Consider the following 22843-nt stretch of genomic DNA (forward strand, 5'->3'; position numbering starts at 1 on the left):
CTCTGCTCTTATACAAGTACCCTGCCTGACCGATTTTATATTTTGCCATCTACATCAGTATAGCTGTGTGCTTTTACATAATTGGTAGCATGTTCTAACAGCACTCAACAATCCTGCATTCCTTCACAACAGCAGTGCAAAGCTGTGTATGTTGAGCATTGCTGACATCTCAATTTTGTGCAATGCAAATGTTGCTCTATTGATCTATATAGAAGATAACCTCTGTCATATGCATTAACAGAGCACCATTCCAGTTTCACATTACTGGTCTGTCAGGAGCAAGCAACAAACAAAGATCAACTATTCTCAGCCCCTGTATGTAGCCTGAGACTGCAGTATATCCTTTCAGCCCCTCAATACACAGTCCCTTCCTACAGTATACCACTCTTTTCAGCTCCTTCATGCAGAATGTCTTTCCTCAGCAACGGTACAGAGCCCCCCTCCTACAGTATATCTCTGCTCTCAGCCTTTGAGAGCCCTTTCCTGTAGTATCTCTCATCTAAGCCCCTGTATACAGAGGCCCATGCTATGGCATATCTTTCCTCTTAGCCCCTGTACACAAAGTACTCTCCTGTGGTATATCTCTCCTCTCAGTCCCCTGTATACAGGTACCCCTTCTGCAGTATATGTCTCCTCTCAGCTTCTATACACAAAGGCCTTTCCTGTAGTATCTCTCATCTAAGCCCCTGTATACAGAGGCCCATACTGTGGCATATCTCTCCTCTTAGCCCCTGTACACAAAGTACCCTCCTGTGGTATATCTCTCCTCTCAGTCCCCTATATACAGGTGCCCCTTCTGCAGTATATGTCTCCTCTCAGCCGCTATACAAAAAGGCCTTTCCTGTAGTATCTCTCATCTAAGCCCCTGTATACAGAGGCCCATGCTATGGCATATCTTTCCTCTTAGCCCCTGTACACAAAGTACCCTCCTGTGGTATATCTCTCCTCTCAGTCCCCTGTATACAGGGACCCCTTCTGCAGTATATGTCTTCTCTTAGCCCCTGAATAGACCCATCCTGCATTCTTCACTCCTCTTAGTTAGCAGCACACAGGCACAATGCTGCACCCTGGTACCAATTCTCCGCACTATATTAGCACAGCTATACGGACAAGATGCCAGCTGAGAGAGACAGCACTGCACATGTGATTTTAGGAATAACTGTTTCAAGAAAAAGTGGTAAGTGCAAAACCAATACAAACTAAGTACCAAAACCCCAAAATTGTGCTTTCTTATGTAAAGTAATATGAAGAAATATTACAAATTTTTGTGAGGTATTGAACACATCTCTACAAACCAATGATTAAACTGTTATGACAGAGTTCTAGAATTTGGGAGCATACTGAAGACTGATTAATCATTCAGATCATGGGAAGTATAAAAAGCCATCTTTTTTGTAAATGTTCCTATTAAAAGAGGGCATTTTCATTTGTAAGTAGAAGTTACAAGATAATTGTCGACTTAAGATGATAAAAATGGAAAAATCCTACTAAATGGACATGCGAATAAACACTCACCACGTGAACAAATTCTTTTTTGGCTTCTTTTCCGAGCTGTTGAAATTTATACGGACTTATGTCAATCAAGGACGTCACATGTCCATGGTAGGCGCTAAAACAACGAATGACGAGTTTAATATGTAAAGTAAACTTAATGAGCAAACAAAAGTGAACGCTCTACGGTATAATGACATTTGAACACTTACTGGTCAAGGGTTATCACATCATGGTGTCCAGAGAACTGGCGTGCCAAACGTAAAGCTAGGTCATTGGCTTCTGACCTGTAAGACAGAGTTGAACAAATAAGGGGTGTAATACCTTTATGTACTCTTTGTGAGAAAACTGTTTCAGAAAACTGAGTCTTAAAGGGTAACTGTCATCTTAATTTTTATGTCATAAATCAATAATACACATGAAAATAGGCGACTCTGTAATATATCTTATCAGACAAATCTGCTTCTTTCTCTGCCAGAATTGATCAGTTATTATCAAAATTCTCAATTCCGAGGTAAAATCTGTATTCAGTGAAGACTTTTCCATCACTGAGATAGGAGATGGCAGCTGTTACTGTTACTGAGGAGATCCTATGTAGCAATAAGAGAGAGGAGGGAGGAGCTAGAGCCAAGGCTCCACCCCTCCTCCTTCTACTAATTAAATATATATAGTAGATTTGATTTTGGGGCAATTCTCCACCCTTCGGCTCCTAATGAGGTAGTTCTGCTATAGTGACATTGGTCCCATATGGCACTAACCAGAACTGGACTTCCTTTGTACGTTCGCATCATAGTGATAGTAGGCACATGGTCTGTCACTATGATATGTATACCATTGGTTGCCATTTTTCTTATTGTATTGGCAATGAAAATCATATGTGTAATGCATGTGCTTGGCCTGAAACTAGATTTCTTCCAGCTCTAAACATCAAGACATTTTTTTTTGCTTTCTTAACAATGTGAGCACACATCAAGTAACACAGTATATCAGAAATGGTTAATGTCTAAAAATGCATATAATGATGTATATAAGTACACCAAGAAAACAAAGTTCTTTACATTTTTCTTGTGACCTAGGGGATGGGAACACTCTCAACGCATTTCACATAGGCCTCTTCGGAGGTGTATTCAGACATACTTGTGTTGAGAGTGTGACCAGTCCCTAGGCCACAAGTAATATATAAAGAACTATGTTTACTTAGATTCTTTATTATGTACACTTTTTAGATCATTTTGACTGTTTTTTGATATCTTATATTCCTTCAGATTTGATGCTATTGCTTTTTTTATTTCAATGCTATACTTGAACAGAGGGACCTAGAGGCTGGCACATCTAAATGCTCTGCTGAATGCCATGCATTTTCTTGGAGTATTACAATAAAGATACACTTTATATTAATTATTTTGGGGTGACTGGGCTCATTTTAGCCTACTTAATAAGACTGAGCCATTTACCTTGTAAAAATCCCTTGATACTGCTAGTTCTCATTTTACGCTGCATAGTTCCATTGCAATGATATTCACATTTGTTGTTTTTTGGAGTCAATATGTGAAATTTCTTCTTGCATTTCAACTGGGTGTTTCTTCAGAGTCTTTTCTGGGGGCATGCACTATCATGGCTTCTTCCTAGACTGATAAATGAGCTGACGAGTTGCGATTGGTAGTGTCTGGGAGAGAGGAATAAAAGCACACGCCTCCAAAGAAGACTCTGAATAAACTAAATAAAGTTGAGCTACAAGGAGAGATTTCACATACTGTGCTTCTACATAAATAAATGTGAATATCGCTGCAATGGAGTGACAGAGCTCAAAACTGAAATCAGGGATATTTACAAGGCTTTTAACTAAATTGTTTTGAGCAAGTGAAAGTTTCTATTTAATTGCCTGTGTGAACTAACCCTTGAGGGTGGGGGACATGTTACTCTTAAGTGACTATAAAATTATAGATTATGGGTCACTTTTCAGTGTGTTATTGAGATCAATTATCTTAGGCACAATGGAGCAGAGATGTTTTTTCACATTTAATGTACTAATGATAATTACAGTCTTCACTGTGTCTTATAGTCTGACATTATACATGCTCTGTGTTTGACAAAGAAGAAAATCAATATCAGGAAAGATATTCTATATTTATATTGCTATCTTGTTTTCTTAGTGACTAGCACAATAATTTGTAAAACCTTATCGATGGTTTCAGTGAACTATGTAATTGGAAAATGTAGGGTGAAAACTTGGGTGAATATTGTAAATGAGACTTTCCTTGTCACCCAAAAGCCAAAAAAAAAGCCAAGTTTACACAATTTCTTGGATCAGTTATATATGCCAATTTTTTTACTTAGCTTGAAATGATTGGGGAAGATGAAAAAAATCTATTTATTTTTATTTTTTAAATATGACTAAAGTGACAGAGATAGTAACTAAAGTCATTGAATGCGGTTTGATTATCATACATTTCCGGTCTATTTTGTCACCTTCTATTAGGATGGTCAGGTTTATCCAGTGCTTTTCCTGTTTTACAAAATTTGACCATTAACATAAAGGTTTTCAATTAATAACTTTTTTTAAAACATTTTAGTGACTATATCTTCACACTACTTTCTAGCAACAGCGCCTCAGCTGACAAATGACTGCCCTAGAGTTTTACACTCTTATGAAGCTCTAACACCACCACTTAGGGGGGCTTTACACGTTGCGACATCGCTTCCGATATATCGTTGGGGTCACGTCGTTACTGACGCACATCCAGCGCCGGTAACGACGACGCAACAAGTAAATCCTAGATGCGCCGATAAACGATCGCAAAAGCGACGAAAATCGGTGATCTGTGTAGCGTCGGTCATTTTCATAATGTCGGGTCGACTGCAGGTACGATATTGTTTGTCGCTCCTGCGGCAGCATACATCACTGTGTGTAAACCTGCAGGAGCGACAAACATCTCCTTACCTGTGTCCCGACGGCAATGCGGAAGGGAGAAGGTGGGCGGGATGTTGTGTCCCGCTCATCTCCGCCTCTCCGCTTCTATTGGCCGGCCGATTAGTAACGTCGCTGTGACGCCGCACCCACCCCCCCCTTGAAGGAGGGATTATTCGACAGTCACAGCAACGTCGCCGAGCAGGTATGTGCGATAATGTACGCTACGGCAGCTATCACAAGATATCGCATGTGCGACGGGGGCGGGTGCTATCGCGCTGGACATTGCTAGCCGATGCTAGCGATGTCGCAGCGTGTAAAGTACCCCTTAGAGATGATACAAGGGCAAATATACCCCAAGACTTAAAGCTTTGGTTGTGAAGAGACAAGAAAGTGTTGGAATTGTTAGTAATAATCCCATAAATATCTTCATTTATGGAATTATGCAAAAGTTATAGGCAGGTGTGGAAAAAAAATGCTGCAAAGTAACAATACTTTGAAAAATAGAAGTATCATCCAAGGAGATGTTTGATTGGCTCCAAATTTATTCTACAGCAAAACAATGACACCAACAATACAGTTATGTCATTAAGAACATGGTGTTAAGGGTACTTTCACACATCCGGATTTTTGCTCTGCGGCACAATACGGCGTTCTGCAGAAAAACCGCAACCGGCTTTTGTAACGCCGATTGCGGTTTTTTTTGCATTGACTTACATTAGTGCCGCATTGTGCCGTAGGGGCTTGCGTTCGGTCCGGTTTTTGCCGCATGCGGCAGATTTAGCCGATGCGGCGGCCGGATCGAACGTACCCTGCAACGTTTTTTGCTCCGGCAAAAAACACCGCATCGCGCCGCATCCGGCCGCTGCGGCGCATTTTTCAATGCATCCCTATGGAGGCCGGATGCGGCGCGATGCGGAAAAAACCGCATCCGGTCGCCGCATGCGGTATTTTCCACTGCGCATGCTCAGTAGCATGCCGCAACCGGAAAAAAACGGACCGGCCGCATGTAAAAACTTATGCAAAGGATGCGGTGTTTTCACCGCATCCGTTGCATAGTTTTCACAGCCGGATTGAGCCGCAGGGCTCAAACCGGATGTGTGAAAGTAGCCTAAGAAGAACAAGCAGAACGGCAAGTGATGATATGGTCCTCACAGAGCCCTGATCTCAATATCATGAAATCTACGTTGGATTACATGAGGAGACTTTGCACAAGCTTTCATCCACTGAACATCTGTAATTAATTCTAAAAGATGTTTGGAAACCATCCCTGACGAGTTCCTTCCAACACTGTCACATGGAGTTTTGCACAAATCTCGCCGAGTGTCATGGCGACATCAGACGCTGTTCAGACTACAGATTCTGAAACTCCACACTATGGTTTCTCTGGTGTTTCTTACACAGGCAGGTTCAGGCATCGACCAGCTGTGAGCTCATTAATGGTCAGGCTAGCAAGAGTTAACCTCTGCTAGCCTGCTGGTTACTTCTGGGATGACATGTTGTTGGAAACCTATCACATTTACTCCGTGCCTTTTTAAGATGAAGGAATCTGTCTTCCCACGCTGACTAGTTTATTGCTGTGTTGGTCTGTGTGGTGTGGTGTCCCAGTCCTAATCGTGATTATATTGTATGGTGCTTAGAGTTGTTGTGGAATACTCTCGTCTTGTTGTTTCCTCCCTGCTCTTATTTTCCTCTTTACCTCTTATCGTCTTATACCTTTTTGTGAGCGTGCTGTAAGATAAGAGTTTGCTTCTCCTGTTTGTTTATCTCTGTTAGTTTTATCACACTCATGTCACGGCCCTCCCCTGGGGTAGGGTGGAGGGGGTATAAGAGCAGGGCTGATCAGGAGCAGGGTCAGGAAGGCGGCTCAGAAATCATCACCTTCAGAGGTAACACTGAGATAAGGGATAACTAGGGTCCCTCTAGTCTGACAGCCAGTCTAGGAGCCCCTGTCCACTGCTCTACCCGATCATCGTGACAAAAACTGTCTGTTTTGAAGGCAAACGATGGAGACAACAAATATTGAATGATTTAGATTTCTTTGTTGTTCATTCACTTTGGATTTTGTTAAATGATGTAAACTACTAACACTTCTCTTTTCAAAACATTCTTAGTTTGCAATGTTTTTTCCACACTTGTCTAAAATTTTTGCATGGTACTTTACAAATTACCTATCCATATTTAAGTTATAAATGTATGATCACTGACGTTCTAATCACTGCGATGTCAATAGAGCAAAAGAATGATGCTGCAGATTCTATGTCTGAAAGAAACATTAGCAAGCACTGGCTGGAAGTCTGAAGTTATGTGACAAGTAGGGATGAGCGGACCCATAGAAGTTCTGGTTCGCTGGTTTCAGCCGAACTTTAGTTAAAAGTTCGGTTGGTGAACTGGACTTGACCTGAACTTGATCCCGAACCACATATAAGTCAATGGGTGGCTGAACTTTGGTGCTGTAAAATGGTTGTAGTAAAGGCTAGTGGGCTGCAAGACTAAACAAAATTGTGGTAAGAGCAGGACAATTGCCCGGCAAACAAATGTGGATAGGGAATAAATAAAAAAATTATATTCAGTCCCCCCTATTTTTGATAACAGTGCAGATAAAGCAAACAACTGGGTGTTGTAGCCCTCAGCTGTCTGCTTTACCTTGGCTGGTTATCAAAACCGGCAGGTCAAACTAGAGAAGATGGACAGGATTGGCGCTTATAAAAAGGTGAAAATGTTGGAGGTTGAGTTTCAGACCAGGGGCAGGAACCTTGGATTAAAAAAAACAATCCAGAGGTGAAAAGCCACTGAAGTGGTGCTTTACAGTACACTGGATGACCAGAGCTAGCTTTAAAAATATTTTAACAAAATATATGGTATACAGACAAGACTTGAAATATTATTTGCAAACGTACCCTGAGTTGACAAAGTAGCAAACAGAAAGCTTCTGAGGCAGGGTCGCTGTTAGGCGTTCAGCATACTGGACAAGGTTGTCATGAAGGAATCTAGAGTTTGTATTCAGTAACTCCATCTGCTTCACTGCCGCCTTTGTCACCTCAGGATGACTATGTCCAACTACAAGGGAGGAAAGAAATGCATTATTCATAAGCAAGTGCTGCCAAAAGCGCACAATGACCCAATGAGATCATACTAACAGTTGTGTTAGACAGTCTAGTGTGTATATGTGTTGATTGACTTACTCTTATATATAATTTATAGACTTACCATGAGCAACATTATTTATGCAGTCGAGGTATCTTTCTCCTTTCTCATCAAACATGTACTGCCCTTTTGCACATACAATCTTAATTGGATCTTTTGCAAAAAATACCTTGCAGGATGGTCTGAAAAGGAATAAACAAAACAATTAAAACCTTCTCTCTGATATAAACAATAAAATATTTTCTTAAATGGCTTCAATGGAATTCTTTTTTGGAATTCAAGAGTCAATAAAAATCATACCACTCTTCACAGTTTTAGGTGTACAAAGCCTTATATGATGGTACGAGACTGTGCAGCTATGTTTGCCCATGTAATTACTTATAGGGAAAAGTTGCTTTGTATTATGGCATACATATAAAATTTGATGTGGTATACAATACAAGCCTTCAGCAGTTTATGGGCACTGAATTTCAGATCCATACAACATACTGTAGATACATACAGGGGCTGATTATAAAGAGGGTAATCTGGGCTATTGCCCACGGTTTGAGGGGAGGGCTACCCATGGCCAGACTGCCCTCTTTAAAATATTTTTTGCTAACATCGGTGGTTTATCTCGGATTCCTGAAGCTCCACTGCTGGCAATAGACAATCACAGGGTAGTTACAAGTGGCACTTTTTCTATGAGTCAGCCGGCATGATGACATCATAGTGCCAACTGCTTCCTTTAACAGGTATTCGCCGACCACAAGAGGGTGTGCTTTTGGATCCCTCAGTTTATTCCAGGTCCTGCAACATTCAGCATTTGTCTTCGCTGCCCTGTTTGGTCATCCTCCCCGCCAGCCTCTGGTTCAGGAAGAACGATCAAGAGATTCAGGTCTTCAAAGGAAGACCACAGTCTCATGAGGAGTGTCTACTTTCTTGCACTCTCCTCACAGAGTCCGTAACTGGTTCCGACTTCTTTTCTGAGAGCTTCCAGTTTCTCCGATCAGCTCATTGATCTTTACCAAAGCAGGTAAACTCTTCTCCCCTAGTACATATCCTCAGTCATGTCAAGTCAGATCCGTTTTCCATAGACTCCAATATTAAAAAAACGGATCCAGCTAAAATCAATTATTTAAAAAAGGGACAAACAAGTTGTGTTTGCTGCTAGATCTGTTCTAACGAATGATACTGGACATGTGAACTTAGCCTTACGTTAAAAGGCTACAATGTTTCACAGAAAACATTTTTTAAAATGCCGGCAAGGAATGAGATAGCTAGTATGATTAGTCACAGTATGATTGTCCCCGCTGACTTTTCCCGCTATGTGTATATAGGGAAAGACCTGTCAATCTAGGCTCACAAGAGAAGTCGGGGGGAGCAAACCTTTATGACTAGTCATATTAGCCACCTTGTGCTTGTCTGGCAATTTAAAGTATGTTTTCTCTGGAAAACTGCAGCATTTCAGAGTAAAACATACATATCTGCATTAATGAAGCCGGTCTGTGATGGATGCTGCTCGTGGTTCTGGCTCAGATTTGAGCAGTGCTAAATATAGGAATGGGTTATGTGAGGGGAGAGGGTCATACAAAGGAAAGGTTCAACTCTAACATCGTCAGGTTAGGTTGAGGTTAGACAGTGCTATAGAAAACAGGGTAATGTGCAAAATATACTCTTGGAGTGTCCACATGGAGCAGATGAAGCGGAAGGGTCGTACAGGACAATAGCACAAAGCTATCAACACTATAATACATTGCTTAGAAATAAGCACATAGGGCCTGATTCACCATTTGCATTTTTTAAGTAACTTTTGTTTTTTGTCTAGTGGTATTAGTTGCTGTTTTTGCGCCAAATTCATAAAAATTGGTGTCCGTGGTTCATAAATTTACATAAATTTTGTATAAAGTAAAAAACAATATATATCTATGTCTCCTTTCTGTTGCACATTTTGCAAAATGTAGCAGAATACTGGCTTAAAGCCGCTTTACACGCTGCGACATCGCTAGCATTTGCTAGCAATGTCGAGCGCGATAGCACTTGTCCCCATCGTACGTGCGATGTTGTGTGATCGCTGCTGTAGCGAACATTATCGTTACGGCAGCGTCACACACACATACCTGCCCTGCGAAGTCGCTCTGGCTGGCGAACCGCCTCCTTTCTAAGGGCGTGGTTCGTACTGCGTCACAGCGACATCACACGGCAGGCGTCCAATAGAAGCAGAGGGGCAGAGATGAGCGGGACGTAACATCCCGCCCACCTCCCTCCTTCCGCATAGACGGTGGAGGCAGGTAAGGAGATGTTCCTCGCTCCTGCGGTGTCACACACAGCGATGTGTGCTGCCGCGGGAACGAGGAATAACATCGCTAATAAGCATTAAACGATTTTTTGTTTCAGGACGACCTCTCCGCGGCAAACGATTTTGACCGCTTTTGCGATCGTTTAAGGTTGCTCATAAGTGTCACACACTGCAATCTCATTAATGAAGCCGGCTGTGCGTCACAAACACCGTGACCCCGACGATAATTCATTAATGATATTGTTGCGTGTAAAGCCCGCTATAGGGTACGGTTCCACTTACACATAGCTTTCAGTGCGAGAGCGATATGCTAATGACCCCCTGCAGCGAGCGTCAACCGAGGGTCATGCGACTATGATGTGACCTTATGATCGGATCACAGCTGTGGAGAGGATGGAGGGAGCACTTTATCCCAATCTCCTCCGCGGCCTGTCTCTGCGTACAGCTCTGTACTCGGATGACATGCAAGTGCAGTGCGATGTTTCACACACTACCATAGACGTGTATGGAGGTGTATGAGCCAAGACTCGCTGCAAAATGCAGCATGCTGCGATTCATTCTGCATGCCAATATGGGATAAGAAATCAATCGCAGATGGACACTGCCCCATAGTTTTACACTAGAGCGAGAGCAATCCAATGTTTTATCGGATTGCACTCGTCCGTGCAAAATGCAAGTGGAACCATACCTATACTGAAAAATACACCAGGAGGTGTGGGACACTAATGCAATTGCATCAAATTTGCCGAAAACAGAACAGGTAAGCACATAAAAAAATAGACCAAAAACTGTGCATATACAATAATGTGTGTAAACAGGCGCAAATCACAAAAAACAGGAGCAAAAGTAATGAAATCAGGGCACAAGGGCTTTCCTGTGTATTATGAATATAAGGGCCACAATGCCAAGCTATCAGCCGGGCTTTACTTCCTCAGCATACAATAAAAAACAATAAGAAACTGAAATAGAAGAACATAAATATTACTTGTAGGCACAATACATAACGTCTCTGCTGTCACTTTCAGACTCGGCTCACTTGTAGCCTTATCCTGGTGCGTGTAAACCAGTTCAGACTGGTTACGGGGCACTAAATAACTACAGTCAGCTGTCACAGAGGATAATGACTAGACAAAAACTGGCCTCTTCTGTAATAACAGGACATATGCCAGAAACCAGTCAAAAAAGTTCTATTTAGACAAACATTTCCTTTTATGTTGACAGCAGAATATTTCCTTGAACACTCGAACAAGAGAAAAATGCAAAGAACGAGGACACTGACTTCATCTTATTGTGACAAGTGTCCATGGTGCATGTCTTGTATGGGGTTTTGTGCTTTCTTTTATTAGATATAGATGTCAGACAGTTTGATCAGATCTGTTTTCCGCAGTTCTTTCACTATTAACAGCAATACAGAACTTTTGACAGTTTGTAGCACTAGTCTTGCTGTATGTAGCACTAGTCTTGCTGTATGTAGCACTAGTCTTGCTGTATGTAGCACTAGTCTTGCTGTATACATCACTAGTCTTGCTGTATGTAGCACTAGTCTTGCTGTATGTAGCACTAGTCTTGCTGTATGTAGCACTAGTCTTGCTGTATATAGCACTAGTCTTGCTGTATGTAGCACTAGTCTTGCTGTATACATCACTAGTCTTGCTGTTTGTAGCACTAGTCTTGCTGTATGTAGCACTAGTCTTGCTGTATATAGCACTAGTCTTGCTGTATATAGCACTACTCTTGCTGTATGTAGCACTACTCTTGCTGTATGTAGCACTAGTCTTGCTGTATGTAGCACTACTCTTGCTGTATGTAGCACTAGTCTTGCTGTATGTAGCACTAGTCTTGCTGTATGTAGCACTACTCTTGCTGTATGTAGCACTAGTCTTGCTGTATGTAGCACTATTCTTGCTGTATGTAGCACTACTCTTGCTGTATGTAGCACTAGTCTTGCTGTATGTAGCACTAGTCTTGCTGTATGTAGCACTAGTCTTGCTGTATGTAGCACTAGTCTTGCTGTATGTAGCACTAGTCTTGCTGTATGTAGCACTAGTCTTGCTGTATATAGCACTAGTCTTGCTGTATGTAGCACTAGTCTTGCTGTATACATCACTAGTCTTGCTGTATGTAGCACTAGTCTTGCTGTATGTAGCACTAGTCTTGCTGTATGTAGCACTAGTCTTGCTGTATATAGCACTAGTCTTGCTGTATATAGCACTAGTCTTGCTGTATGTCGCACTAGTCTTGCTGTATGTAGCACTAGTCTTGCTGTATGTAGCACTAGTCTTGCTGTATGTAGCACTAGTCTTGCTGTATATAGCACTAGTCTTGCTGTATATAGCACTAGTCTTGCTGTATGTAGCACTAGTCTTGCTGTATGTAGCACTAGTCTTGCTGTATATAGCACTAGTCTTGCTGCATGTACCACTAGTCTTGCTGTATGCAGCACTAGTCTTGCTGTATGTAGCACTAGTCTTGCTGGATATAGCACTAGTCTTGCTGTATGTAGCACTAGTCTTGCTGTATGTAGCACTAGTCTTGCTGGATATAGCACTAGTCTTGCTGGATATAGCACTAGTCTTGCTGTATACAGCACTAGCACTAGTCTTGCTGTATATAGCACTAGTCTTGCTGTATACATCACTAGTCTTGCTGTATGTAGCACTAGTCTTGCTGTATGTAGCACTAGTCTTGCTGTATGTAGCACTAGTCTTGCTGTATGTAGCACTAGTCTTGCTGTATATAGCACTAGTCTTGCTGTATATAGCACTAGTCTTGCTGTATATAGCACTAGTCTTGCTGTATGTCGCACTAGTCTTGCTGTATGTAGCACTAGTCTTGCTGTATGTAGCACTAGTCTTGCTGGATATAGCACTAGTCTTGCTGTATGTAGCACTAGTCTTGCTGTATGTAGCACTAGTCTTGCTGGATATAGCACTAGTCTTGCTGGATATAGCACTAGTCTTGCTGGATATAGCACTAGTCTTGCTGTATGTAGCACTAGTCTTGCTGTATATAGCACTAGTCTTGCTGTATACATCACTAGTCTTGCTGTATGTAGCACTAGTCTTGCTGTATGTAGCACTAGTCTTGCTGGATATAGCACTAGTCTTGCTGGATATAGCACTAGTCTTGCTGGATATAGCACTAGTCTTGCTATATACAGCACTAGCACTAGTCTTGCTGTATATAGCACTAGTCTTGCTGTATACATCACTAGTCTTGCTGTATGTAGCACTAGTCTTGCTGTATGTAGCACTAGTCTTGCTGTATGTAGCACTAGTCTTGCTGTATGTAGCACTAGTCTTGCTGTATGTAGCACTAGTCTTGCTGTACGTAGCACTAGTCTTGCTGTACGTAGCACTAGTCTTGCTGTACGTAGCACTAGTCTTGCTGTACGTTGCACTAGTCTTGCTGTAAAAATAACAAAGACTTAAAGAATTTATTGTGTAATTTTTTTTACATTTTATAATGTACATAAGCACTAAGAGGCAGATAGTTGCTAACTACCTTCCTGTTTTTCCCTGTGCCGCTCTCCACCAGCACAGAGCGGTCACAAATGAGTCCTAACAGCAATTCATTCTGCTAACATTATGTCAACAGAGCGATGGCTTCTTCTCTGCTCTGCTCTGTTGAAGGGGTGTGAGTGTCGATGTCATGCTGATTGACAACCGTATATCGGGTGCCTAACTACAGGAAGACGGTTGTCAATCTGTATGACACGCCAGTCACGCCCCATCGACATACCAGCCGCCGGCAGGAGTAGTCAATGACCGCTCTGTGCCAGTGCTGAGTACAACAGGCAGGTTGTTGCCACGATACACATTAAAGAAAAAAAATCAAAATCTGAACTCTAGAGGCCCCTAAACCACTAGCGTAAAGTCCCTTTAGCAGTTGTGATGACCATCTAATGTGTCAGATGAGAGAAGGATAGAGCTTTTTTAATTGACTTGCCAGATCCATCTCTTCTCCCTTGCAATAAGGTGCCCCAGAGGTGATTACAGCTGATTGCTCACCTCTTTCCATAAAGAACACAAGTATACTGGGGTCAAGAGTGCAAGTGTATAAGGGGACAAGGAGAAAAACATTTGGCTGAGTGAGCATTTGGCATTAGAAAAAATGTAACTAAAACAGCTAATTTTGGTGACCACAGTCCCTTATCCATATGGCCACAAACTGGCCCTTACAAGAGAAAGAATGATCAGGCATATGTTATTTCAACATGTCCACTCCTTTGCTGACAACCTTTATCATAAAGGGATTAACAATGGCTGGCTTAATGGTGGCTCCATAATGAAATCAACAAGCTTGGTGTTCATGTTTCTGGTAGATTTGGATGAATTACAATAATTCTCTGTCTATGGCTTTATAGTAAACCACAACTTCAGTTTTAGCAACTTACACATCCTTAATTTTTATTTACATAAAGATTAATGATTATTGAACACAAATAATTTTGGATAATTACTACAGGATGAAAAGTAGGATGGGGACATTACTACAGGATAAGGACCAGGATGGGGACATTACTACAGGATGAGGACTTTGCTACAAAATGGGGACCAGAATGGGACATTACTACATGATGAGGACAAGGATGGGTAGCGAGATAAGGACATTATTACAAAATGTGGATCAGGATGGGGACATTACTACAAGAGGACCAGGATGGAGATATTACTACAAGATGGGAACCTGGATGAGGGCATTACTACAAGGGGACCAGGATGAGGACATTACTACAAGATAGAGACCAGGATGGGCACATTACTACAGGATAAGGACCAGGCAGTGCTACAAGTGGACAAGAATGGAGACATTACTACTAGGTGTGGGCAAGGATGGGGACAATACTAAAAGAGGAACACCAGAATGGGGGACATATACCCAACCGAGATTGAGACCCCTGGTCACACAATCACAAGTTAAAGTCCTATAGGGGGGCTAAACATGAAGTAAAGAATAAAGTGAAATAAATATATATATATATATATATATACATATATACATATACATATACACACACACACGGTATGTTACATCTGCTGTCCTTTTACCAGTTTTACAGTAGGGAAATAAAAAAAATATTAAGCATAATTGATATCAATGTGTCTACAAAAGTCTATGCGTTCAAAATACAAATTTATTTAAAACTTACATGAATGTCAAAAACAAAAAAACGAAGCGATTGAAATAGCAAATTTGAAGTTTTTTCAATCACTGCAATTTTGAGCAAAATGCAATAAAAGTGATAAATATGGTTTATGTACCCCTAAATTGTACCATAAACATCAGCTCGACATGAAAAAAACAATATCTCATGCAGGTCCATCGACAGAAAAATTAAAGGTACGGGGCTCAGCTACATTTTTTTTTTAACAAATTTTAGAAGTTTTTTCACTGCTAAAATATTTTAGAAAAGAAAAGTTGCAAGTATGGTATTGCCGTAATTTTGCTGACATGTGTAATCATATTGCCCAATCATTTTTACCACATAATAAGTGCTGCAAAAACAAAACCTGAAAAACAGTGGAAGAACTGCAGTTTTTCCACAATTTCACCTCACTTGGATTTTTTTTTCCTGTTTTTTAGCATTTGATACAATAACATGAATGTTGACATTCAAAATTACAAGTCATCCGGCTCTTACAAAATGGGGAGGAAACAACAAAGGCACAAAGAAAATTGTCTTGTCCTGAAGGCGTTAAAAATATAAAAGAAACTGAAAGAGAATCCAACCCTGCCAAAATGTGAATAATAGTTAAAATTTAGACACTCATAAATGTTTACATGTGAGGATACAGTAGTTACAGAAAATACATGACATAGATTGGGGAGGGGGAATTCCACAAATCTTAGACTGATTTTTCTAAAGTTTCCAATATTTACAGAGTACTTGTCACATTGTACATGCAGTCATACAGGGAAGACTGTCAATCACTGACTAAGACCGCCCACAGGCATCATGTGCATGTAAACCCCAAGGATTTCAATAATGGGAAGTTTTACAGAAAGCTTTCCCACAAAAATGTACATCAATCTTCTCAGCTCCTCCTGCTCTATATCATCCTGCCTGCAGATCAGATACTATTTTTCACATGACAGGTTCCCTTTAAATTGTATCTATCACCAAGATTTCATAATACAAGTTGTATACATGATTAAATAAATCTTATACCTGGTGAAACTGATGCATTTACTTCTAAAATCCATGTCATAATGGGTGTATAATAATCTAGCTATAGAATGAAATAGCTCATTAGTCTTAGTGTATTCAGTCTCCAGTATCCCAGCGTGACAGAGAGATACAGCATGTACTGAGCAGTGAGAGATCTCAGCAGCAGGAGGGACACTGTGGACCTGTCAATGAGGCTAGATAAGCAATTGCATTTTTCTATGCAATCTGAGATCAGCATTATGTAGAGGCAGAGTCCCTTATCTCAGTGATCTGTGTTGTTTCAATACAATCACTGTTTTAGGCCTGAAACACACTTCCGTTAAAAACACGCACGTGCCGCGAGACACGTATTTACCCTGCGTGTTACGTGTGGTAAGTACGTGTCTCTGGTACGTGCGGTCCACGTGTGTTCTACGTGTGCTATCCATGATAGCACACGTAGAAACGGTAATTTACATACTCACGTGGTCCGCGCTGCTGTCCGTGGTGCTGATCCTCGGTCTTCAGCCCTCCCGTCTCCCCGCTGCTGCTGCTGCTGCCGGCCGCAGTGAAGTGAATATTAAATGAACATAATGAGTGGCGGTCGGCAGCAAGTGGCAGCAGTGGCAGAGACAGGAGGGCTGGAGAAGGTGAGTAAATTTTATTTTTTAATGACACGTGTGTTTTCTCCGGCGCGTGTAACACGGGACCACATCCACACTACACCCGTGTGGTACGGGTGCGGGCCGTGTGACACCCGTGCTGCCGGAGAAAACGTGGACATGACAGCGTGTAGAAAAACGCACACACGTACAAACGCACACGGACACACGTTCCGTGTGGTTTTACGTGTGTGTGCCTGCTACAATAGGGTAGCATTGCTTAACGTGTCTCCGTGCCACCGGTACGTGCAAAAAATGGCAAACACGTACCGGCGGCACGGATGTGTGTCGGAGGCCTTAGAGGAATACGGTAATTGTCTCATGCCATGTAGTCCTCCAAATTTATGAGCTCTGTATAACCCTACCTTCACCACTGATTGGCAAAGGACAGAACTGGGAGCGCTTTAAGGCTAAAATATGAATTTTTATTTAGCCAAAGATTTTAAAACACACCAAAAAATATAAACCAAAAAATAACACCAGTATACAAAAAACTATACACAGTACAGAAGTGCTAGTGGATGGCATACAAAGGGGTGGATAGCCACATATATGTGAAGGGCAGAGTGAGGAAAAATATATACTCAGAAGCAGTGGCGTAACTAGAGTTTGATGGGCCCTGGTGCAAACTTTGGACCGGGGCCCCCCTCCATGTACACAACACTTAGGGTACGGGATAATGATGCTGACACTTGGCTCTTACCCACAGCACCCAGGTTTCCCCATGATCTAAAATCCCTCTATCAGCACCCAGCTTTCCCATGCTCTGCTATACATCTCTCAGCACCCAGCTTTCCCTGCTCTGCTATACATCTCTCAGCACCCTGCTTTCCCATGCTCTGTCATACATCTTTCCCTCAGCACCCAGCTTTCCCATATCAGAGCATGGGAAAGCTGGGTGCTGAGAGATGTATAGCAGAGCATGGGAAAGCTGGGTGCTGAGAGATGTATAGCAGAGCATGGGAAAGCTGGGTGCTGAGAGATGTATAGCAGAGCATGGGAAAGCTGGGTGCTGAGAGATGTATAGCAGAGCATGGGAAAGCTGGGTGCTGAGAGATGTACAGCAGAGCATGGGAAAGCTGGGTGCTGAGAGATGTACAGCAGAGCATGGGAAAGCTGGGTGCTGAGAGATGTATAGCAGAGCATGGGAAAGCTGGGTGCTGAGAGATGTACAGCAGAGCATGGGAAAGCTGGGTTCTGAGAGATGTATAGCAGAGCATGGGAAAGCTGGGTGCTGAGAGATGTATAGCAGAGCATGGGAAAGCTGGGTGCTGAGAGATGTATAGCAGAGCATGGGAAAGCTGGGTGCTGAGAGATGTACAGCAGAGCATGGGAAAGCTGGGTGCTGAGAGATGTATAGCAGAGCATGGGAAAGCTGGGTGCTGAGAGATGTATAGCAGAACATGGGAAAGCTGGGTGCTGAGAGATGTATAGCAGAACATGGGAAAGCTGGGTGCTGAGAGATGTATAGCAGAGCATGGGAAAGCTGGGTGCTGAGAGATGTATAGCAGAGCATGGGAACGCTGGGTGCTGAGAGAAGATGTATAGCAGAGCATGGGAAAGCTGGGTGCTGAGAGATGTATAGCAGAGCATGGGAAAGCTGGGTGCTGAGAGATGTATAGCAGAACATGGGAAAGCTGGGTGCTGAGAGATGTATAGCAGAGCATGGGAAAGCTGGGTGCTGAGAGATGTATAGCAGAGCATGGGAAAGCTGGGTGCTGAGAGATGTATAGCAGAGCATGGGAAAGAGCCCTTTTCCCTCAGCACAAAACATTCCCACCCCATACTTGTATCTTTTTCCTCCCTCATATATAGTTCTCCAAATACTATAATGTCCCCCACCTAGCCTTCCATATAGTATAAAGGGTCCCACATAACCCTTTATATATTAGAATGCACCCCCATAGTCCTCCATGTATTATAATGCATTTCCCATAGTTCTCCATATTTTATTCTGCACCACAGTCCCCCATGCTTTATAATGCACCCCCACAGACCATGTGTAAGGTAGCCTCTATAGTCCTCCATATATTATAAATGTAGCCCCCATAGTCCTATATGTATTATAATGCAGCCCCATAGACCTCCATGTATAATGCGCTGCTATAGTCTATGTATAAGGTGTCCTTCATGTTTATTATGCAGTCCCATAGACCTCCATGTATCATGCAGCCACACCCCCAGGCCTCCATGTATTATGCAGCCAGTCCCACCAGGGCCTCCATGTGTCATGCAGCCAGCCCCACCATGTGTCATGCAGCCAGCCCCACCAGGGCCTCCATGTGTAATGCAGCCAGCTTCCCCCGGGCCTTTATGCGTCATGCAGCCAGCCCCCCCAGGGCCTCTATGCGTCATGCAGCCAGCCCCCCCCAGGGCCTCTATGTGTCATGCAGCCAGCCCCCCCAGGGTCTCCATGTGTCATGCAGCCAGCCCCCCCAGGGCCTCCATGTATTATGCAGCCAGCCCCCCCAGGGTCTCCATGTGTCATGCAGCCAGCCAACCCAGGGTCTCCATGTGTCATGCAGCCAGCCCCCCCAGGGTCTCCATGTGTCATGTAGCCAGGGCCTCCATGTGTCATGCAGCCATCCCCCCCCAGGGTCTCCATGTGTCATGTAGCCAGCCCCCCCAGGGCCTCCATGTGTCATGCAGCCAGCCCCCCCAGGGCCTCCATGTGTCATGCAGCCAGCCCCCAGGGCTTCTGTGTGTAATGCAGCCTACCAGCCAGCCCCACCAGGGCCTCCATGTATCATGCAGGCAGCTTCCCCGGGCCTATATGTGTCATGCAGCCAGCAAAATAAAAAAACAAGTACCTCTCAGCTCCTTCTGACCCCTGCGACTGCGGTAGTTATGCCCCTGCCCCCATGTCACACACCCTGCTCCCTATACAGCCTGCACCCCCATATCACACACACACCCTGACCCACATATCTCACCCTGCCCGTACCCCAACTTACCCCTCTCAAACACTGTGCACCCTTCACATGCTTCTGTCACAGTCTGCAGCCCTCATATCCCACTCACCCTGCAGCCCCCCTCCACCCCCTCATGTTCCCTCTTTATTCATTACCACTCATGTGCTCGAAGTATCTTCTCCGGATTTCTCCCCGGCATCCTGTGTCTCCTCCCACACAGTCACATGGGCGTGACATCATCGCAGGTCCTGGTAGGGATGGTTTCCGTCTGCCGTGCAGGAGCACATCTCCTCTGCAGCAGGTCAGGAACGCCTGGTGGCCTCTCCAGGTCAGGGGCCCCTCTGCCCCCTGCAGACACTGGGCCCCCCTGACTCACAGGCCGGCCCCCTAACGATCTCACAGTCGGCCACTACACAGCGGCACTACACATAGGGGCCCGGCAGCCGGCTCTGCAGAGCGGCTGCCAGGCCCCTATAACCCTGCGGGCCCGGTCGCAGTGGCGACCTCTGCGACCGCGATCGTTACGCCCCTGCTCAGAAGCACCCAGGGAGCCTACAATGTACATTGTATACTGGTGTTATTTTTTGGTTTACATTTTTTGGTGTGTTTTAAAATCTTTGGATAAATATTTTAGCATTAAAATGCTCCCGGTTTCTTCCTTTTATAAATTGATTATGGAGTGTTTTTTCCTGTATCTTTTTTTCAAATTTATTCTTAAAGGAGTTGTCCGACATTAGCTTAACAAAAATGTTTGAGTTTCTGTGCTGTATTGTCATATAAATCACACCTACATTGTTATTTTTTGTTTTCTAACTTTTGTTCCTCTTGAATTCACCCTTTATTCTCTGCAGCTCTTGTTTACATTCAGATCCAGCAAACATGACCACTTCCTGTGCAAAACCTCAGTCAGAGCTGGCACCGCCCACCCCAGTGTCCAGCCCTGCCCTCTGCCCACCCCCTGCACACACATTCCCTGTCAGTATATTCTGCCCCAGCACCTGACCTGGTATCACTACAGCATTGCAAATAACAGCCCCACATCGGGCTCTGCACCGCACACGCACACATATGGCTCTGCAACGCACACATATGGCTCTGTACCGCACACGCCCACATATGGCTCTGCACACGCACACATATGGCTCTGCACACGCACACATATGGCTCTGCACCGCACACATATGGCTCTGTACCGCACACGTACATATATGGCTCTGCACCGCACACGTACACATATGGCTCTGCACCGCACACGCACACATATGGCTCTGCACCGCACACGCACACATATGGCTCTGCACCGCACACATATGGCTCTGTACCGCACATGCACACATATGGCTCTGCACCGCACATGCACACATATGGCTCTGCACCGCACACGCACACATATGGCTCTGCACCGCACACATATGGCTCTGTACCGCACACGTACACATATGGCTCTGCACCGCACATGCACACATATGGCTCTGCACCGCACACGCACACATATGGCTCTGCACCGCACACGCATGGCTCTGCAACGCACACATATGGCTCTGTACCGCACACGCACACATATGGCTCTGCACCGCACACATATGGCTCTGCACCGCACACGCACACATATGGCTCTGCACCGCACACGCACACATATGGCTCTGCACCGCACACATATGGCTCTGTACCGCACACGCACACATATGGCTCTGCACTGCACATGCACACATATGGCTCTGCACACGCGCACATATGGCTCTGCACACGCACACATATGGCTCTGCACACGCACACATATGGTTATGCACACGCACACATATGGCTCTGCACACGCACACATATGGCTCTGCACACGCACACATATGGCTCTGCACACGCACACATGGCTCTGCAGACGCACACATATGGCTCTGCACACGCACACATATGGCTCTGCGCACCCCCCCATAGGGAACACATGTAGGGAGTACATACTCACCCGTCCTCAGTCCCCGCCGCTCCTGCACGTTCGCCAGCTGTCTGTGCTCTGGCCATATCAGCACAGTAGTGACGTCACCGCTGTGCTGAAGAGAGCACAGACAGCCGGAGGGACAGTGATGAGAAGCAGCGCTGCACTGCTTCTCATCAGCACTTTCAAATGTACCGGCATCGGTGATCTGTGATGCCGGTACATTTGAATGTGCGATCCTGGGCAGGGGGCCCGGTGCTGGCGCTGACACCACGGCAGCCGCCACCAGGCCCCTCCCCCAGGTCACGGACCCCACAGCAGTGCAGGGGGAGGTTACTGGAGAGTAAAATAGGTGCGGGGGAATGTGTGGGAGGGTCCCTGGGGGCGCGGACTCCTCGTACTGTACAGCCCAGCAGGGCGGCAACAAGCTGTTCCACATTTGCATGTCAACATGGCCCTGCCCATGTTGACATGAAATGACCGGAAGCAGCAAAATCGCGGCAGGAGCGGCCACATGACCGCTCTGAGCCGGGGGAGAGGGGCTGACAGCAGGGCAGGTAAGTGGTCACTATCTACTTACCTGCCGTAATGTAGCCCAATAGGGAAATAAAAAAAAAATGTCAAAGAAGCCGGATTACCCCTTTAATCTGAAAATGAGATTAGGTGCATTAGTCATATATTTATGTATCTCCACCACTGATTAGCAAATTTTGGTGTAAAGTTGCCAATCAATGGTGAGGGGCACGTTATATAGAACGCAGCATTCCGAGAACTGGTAGATCTGCAGCAGAGGAAACTGTGATTTTATCAAATATCACAATAAACAGACCAGTAAGTGACACATCGTTGTAATCAGGGTTTCTGCCCCTACATCATGCTGCTCTAGATGGGGTATCAAAGACCTAGAGACAGATTCCCTTTAAGGGAAAATATTTTAAAAGTAAATACAACATCCTTATCAGGTCTGAGAGAAGTCATAGAATATTATAGCTGGAAGGGACCAGGGGTGGAGTCGCAGGGATCGCGACCACGACCAGGCCCTGGGGGTGAAGGGGACCAGCCAACTTCAGCCACTGCTTCAGCTGGATGTGTGTCCGAGGGCACACATCCAGCTGAAATACATTGTGGCGCAGAGACCTATCAGGTACCTGCACTGAGATACAGGCTTCTGGCTGAACAGTGGCTGGCAGCTGATAGCGGTGTCCCCATGACTGAGGGTGGCACATGTCAATGAAGTCATGCGTTGCTTTAGCACGGATGCCGATGTCAACTGCTAGCCACTGCAGGCTGGCTACATAGGAAGGCGTTGCTCAATGTGGGAGCTGGGTAGGGTGAGTACAATGGGTTTTTTTTATTTTTTGCGA

At 44.3% G+C, this 22843-nt stretch overlaps 1 protein-coding gene across 1 annotated transcript in view; it reads right to left on the minus strand.

Moving 5' to 3' along the window:
• Positions 1-22843, minus strand: part of ETNPPL (ethanolamine-phosphate phospho-lyase) — a 54367-nt gene that overhangs the window by 27552 nt on the left and 3972 nt on the right. The window contains exons 2-5 of the mRNA XM_075336426.1: positions 7610-7728; positions 7300-7459; positions 1704-1778; positions 1516-1609 (exon numbers count right to left, since the gene is read on the minus strand). Of these exons, the coding sequence (XP_075192541.1) occupies positions 1516-1609; positions 1704-1778; positions 7300-7459; positions 7610-7728 (448 nt within the window). The remainder of the gene's footprint in view (positions 1-1515; positions 1610-1703; positions 1779-7299; positions 7460-7609; positions 7729-22843) is intronic.

Source organism: Anomaloglossus baeobatrachus, chromosome 1 (assembly GCF_048569485.1).
Source record: "Anomaloglossus baeobatrachus isolate aAnoBae1 chromosome 1, aAnoBae1.hap1, whole genome shotgun sequence".
NCBI lineage: Eukaryota > Metazoa > Chordata > Amphibia > Anura > Aromobatidae > Anomaloglossus > Anomaloglossus baeobatrachus.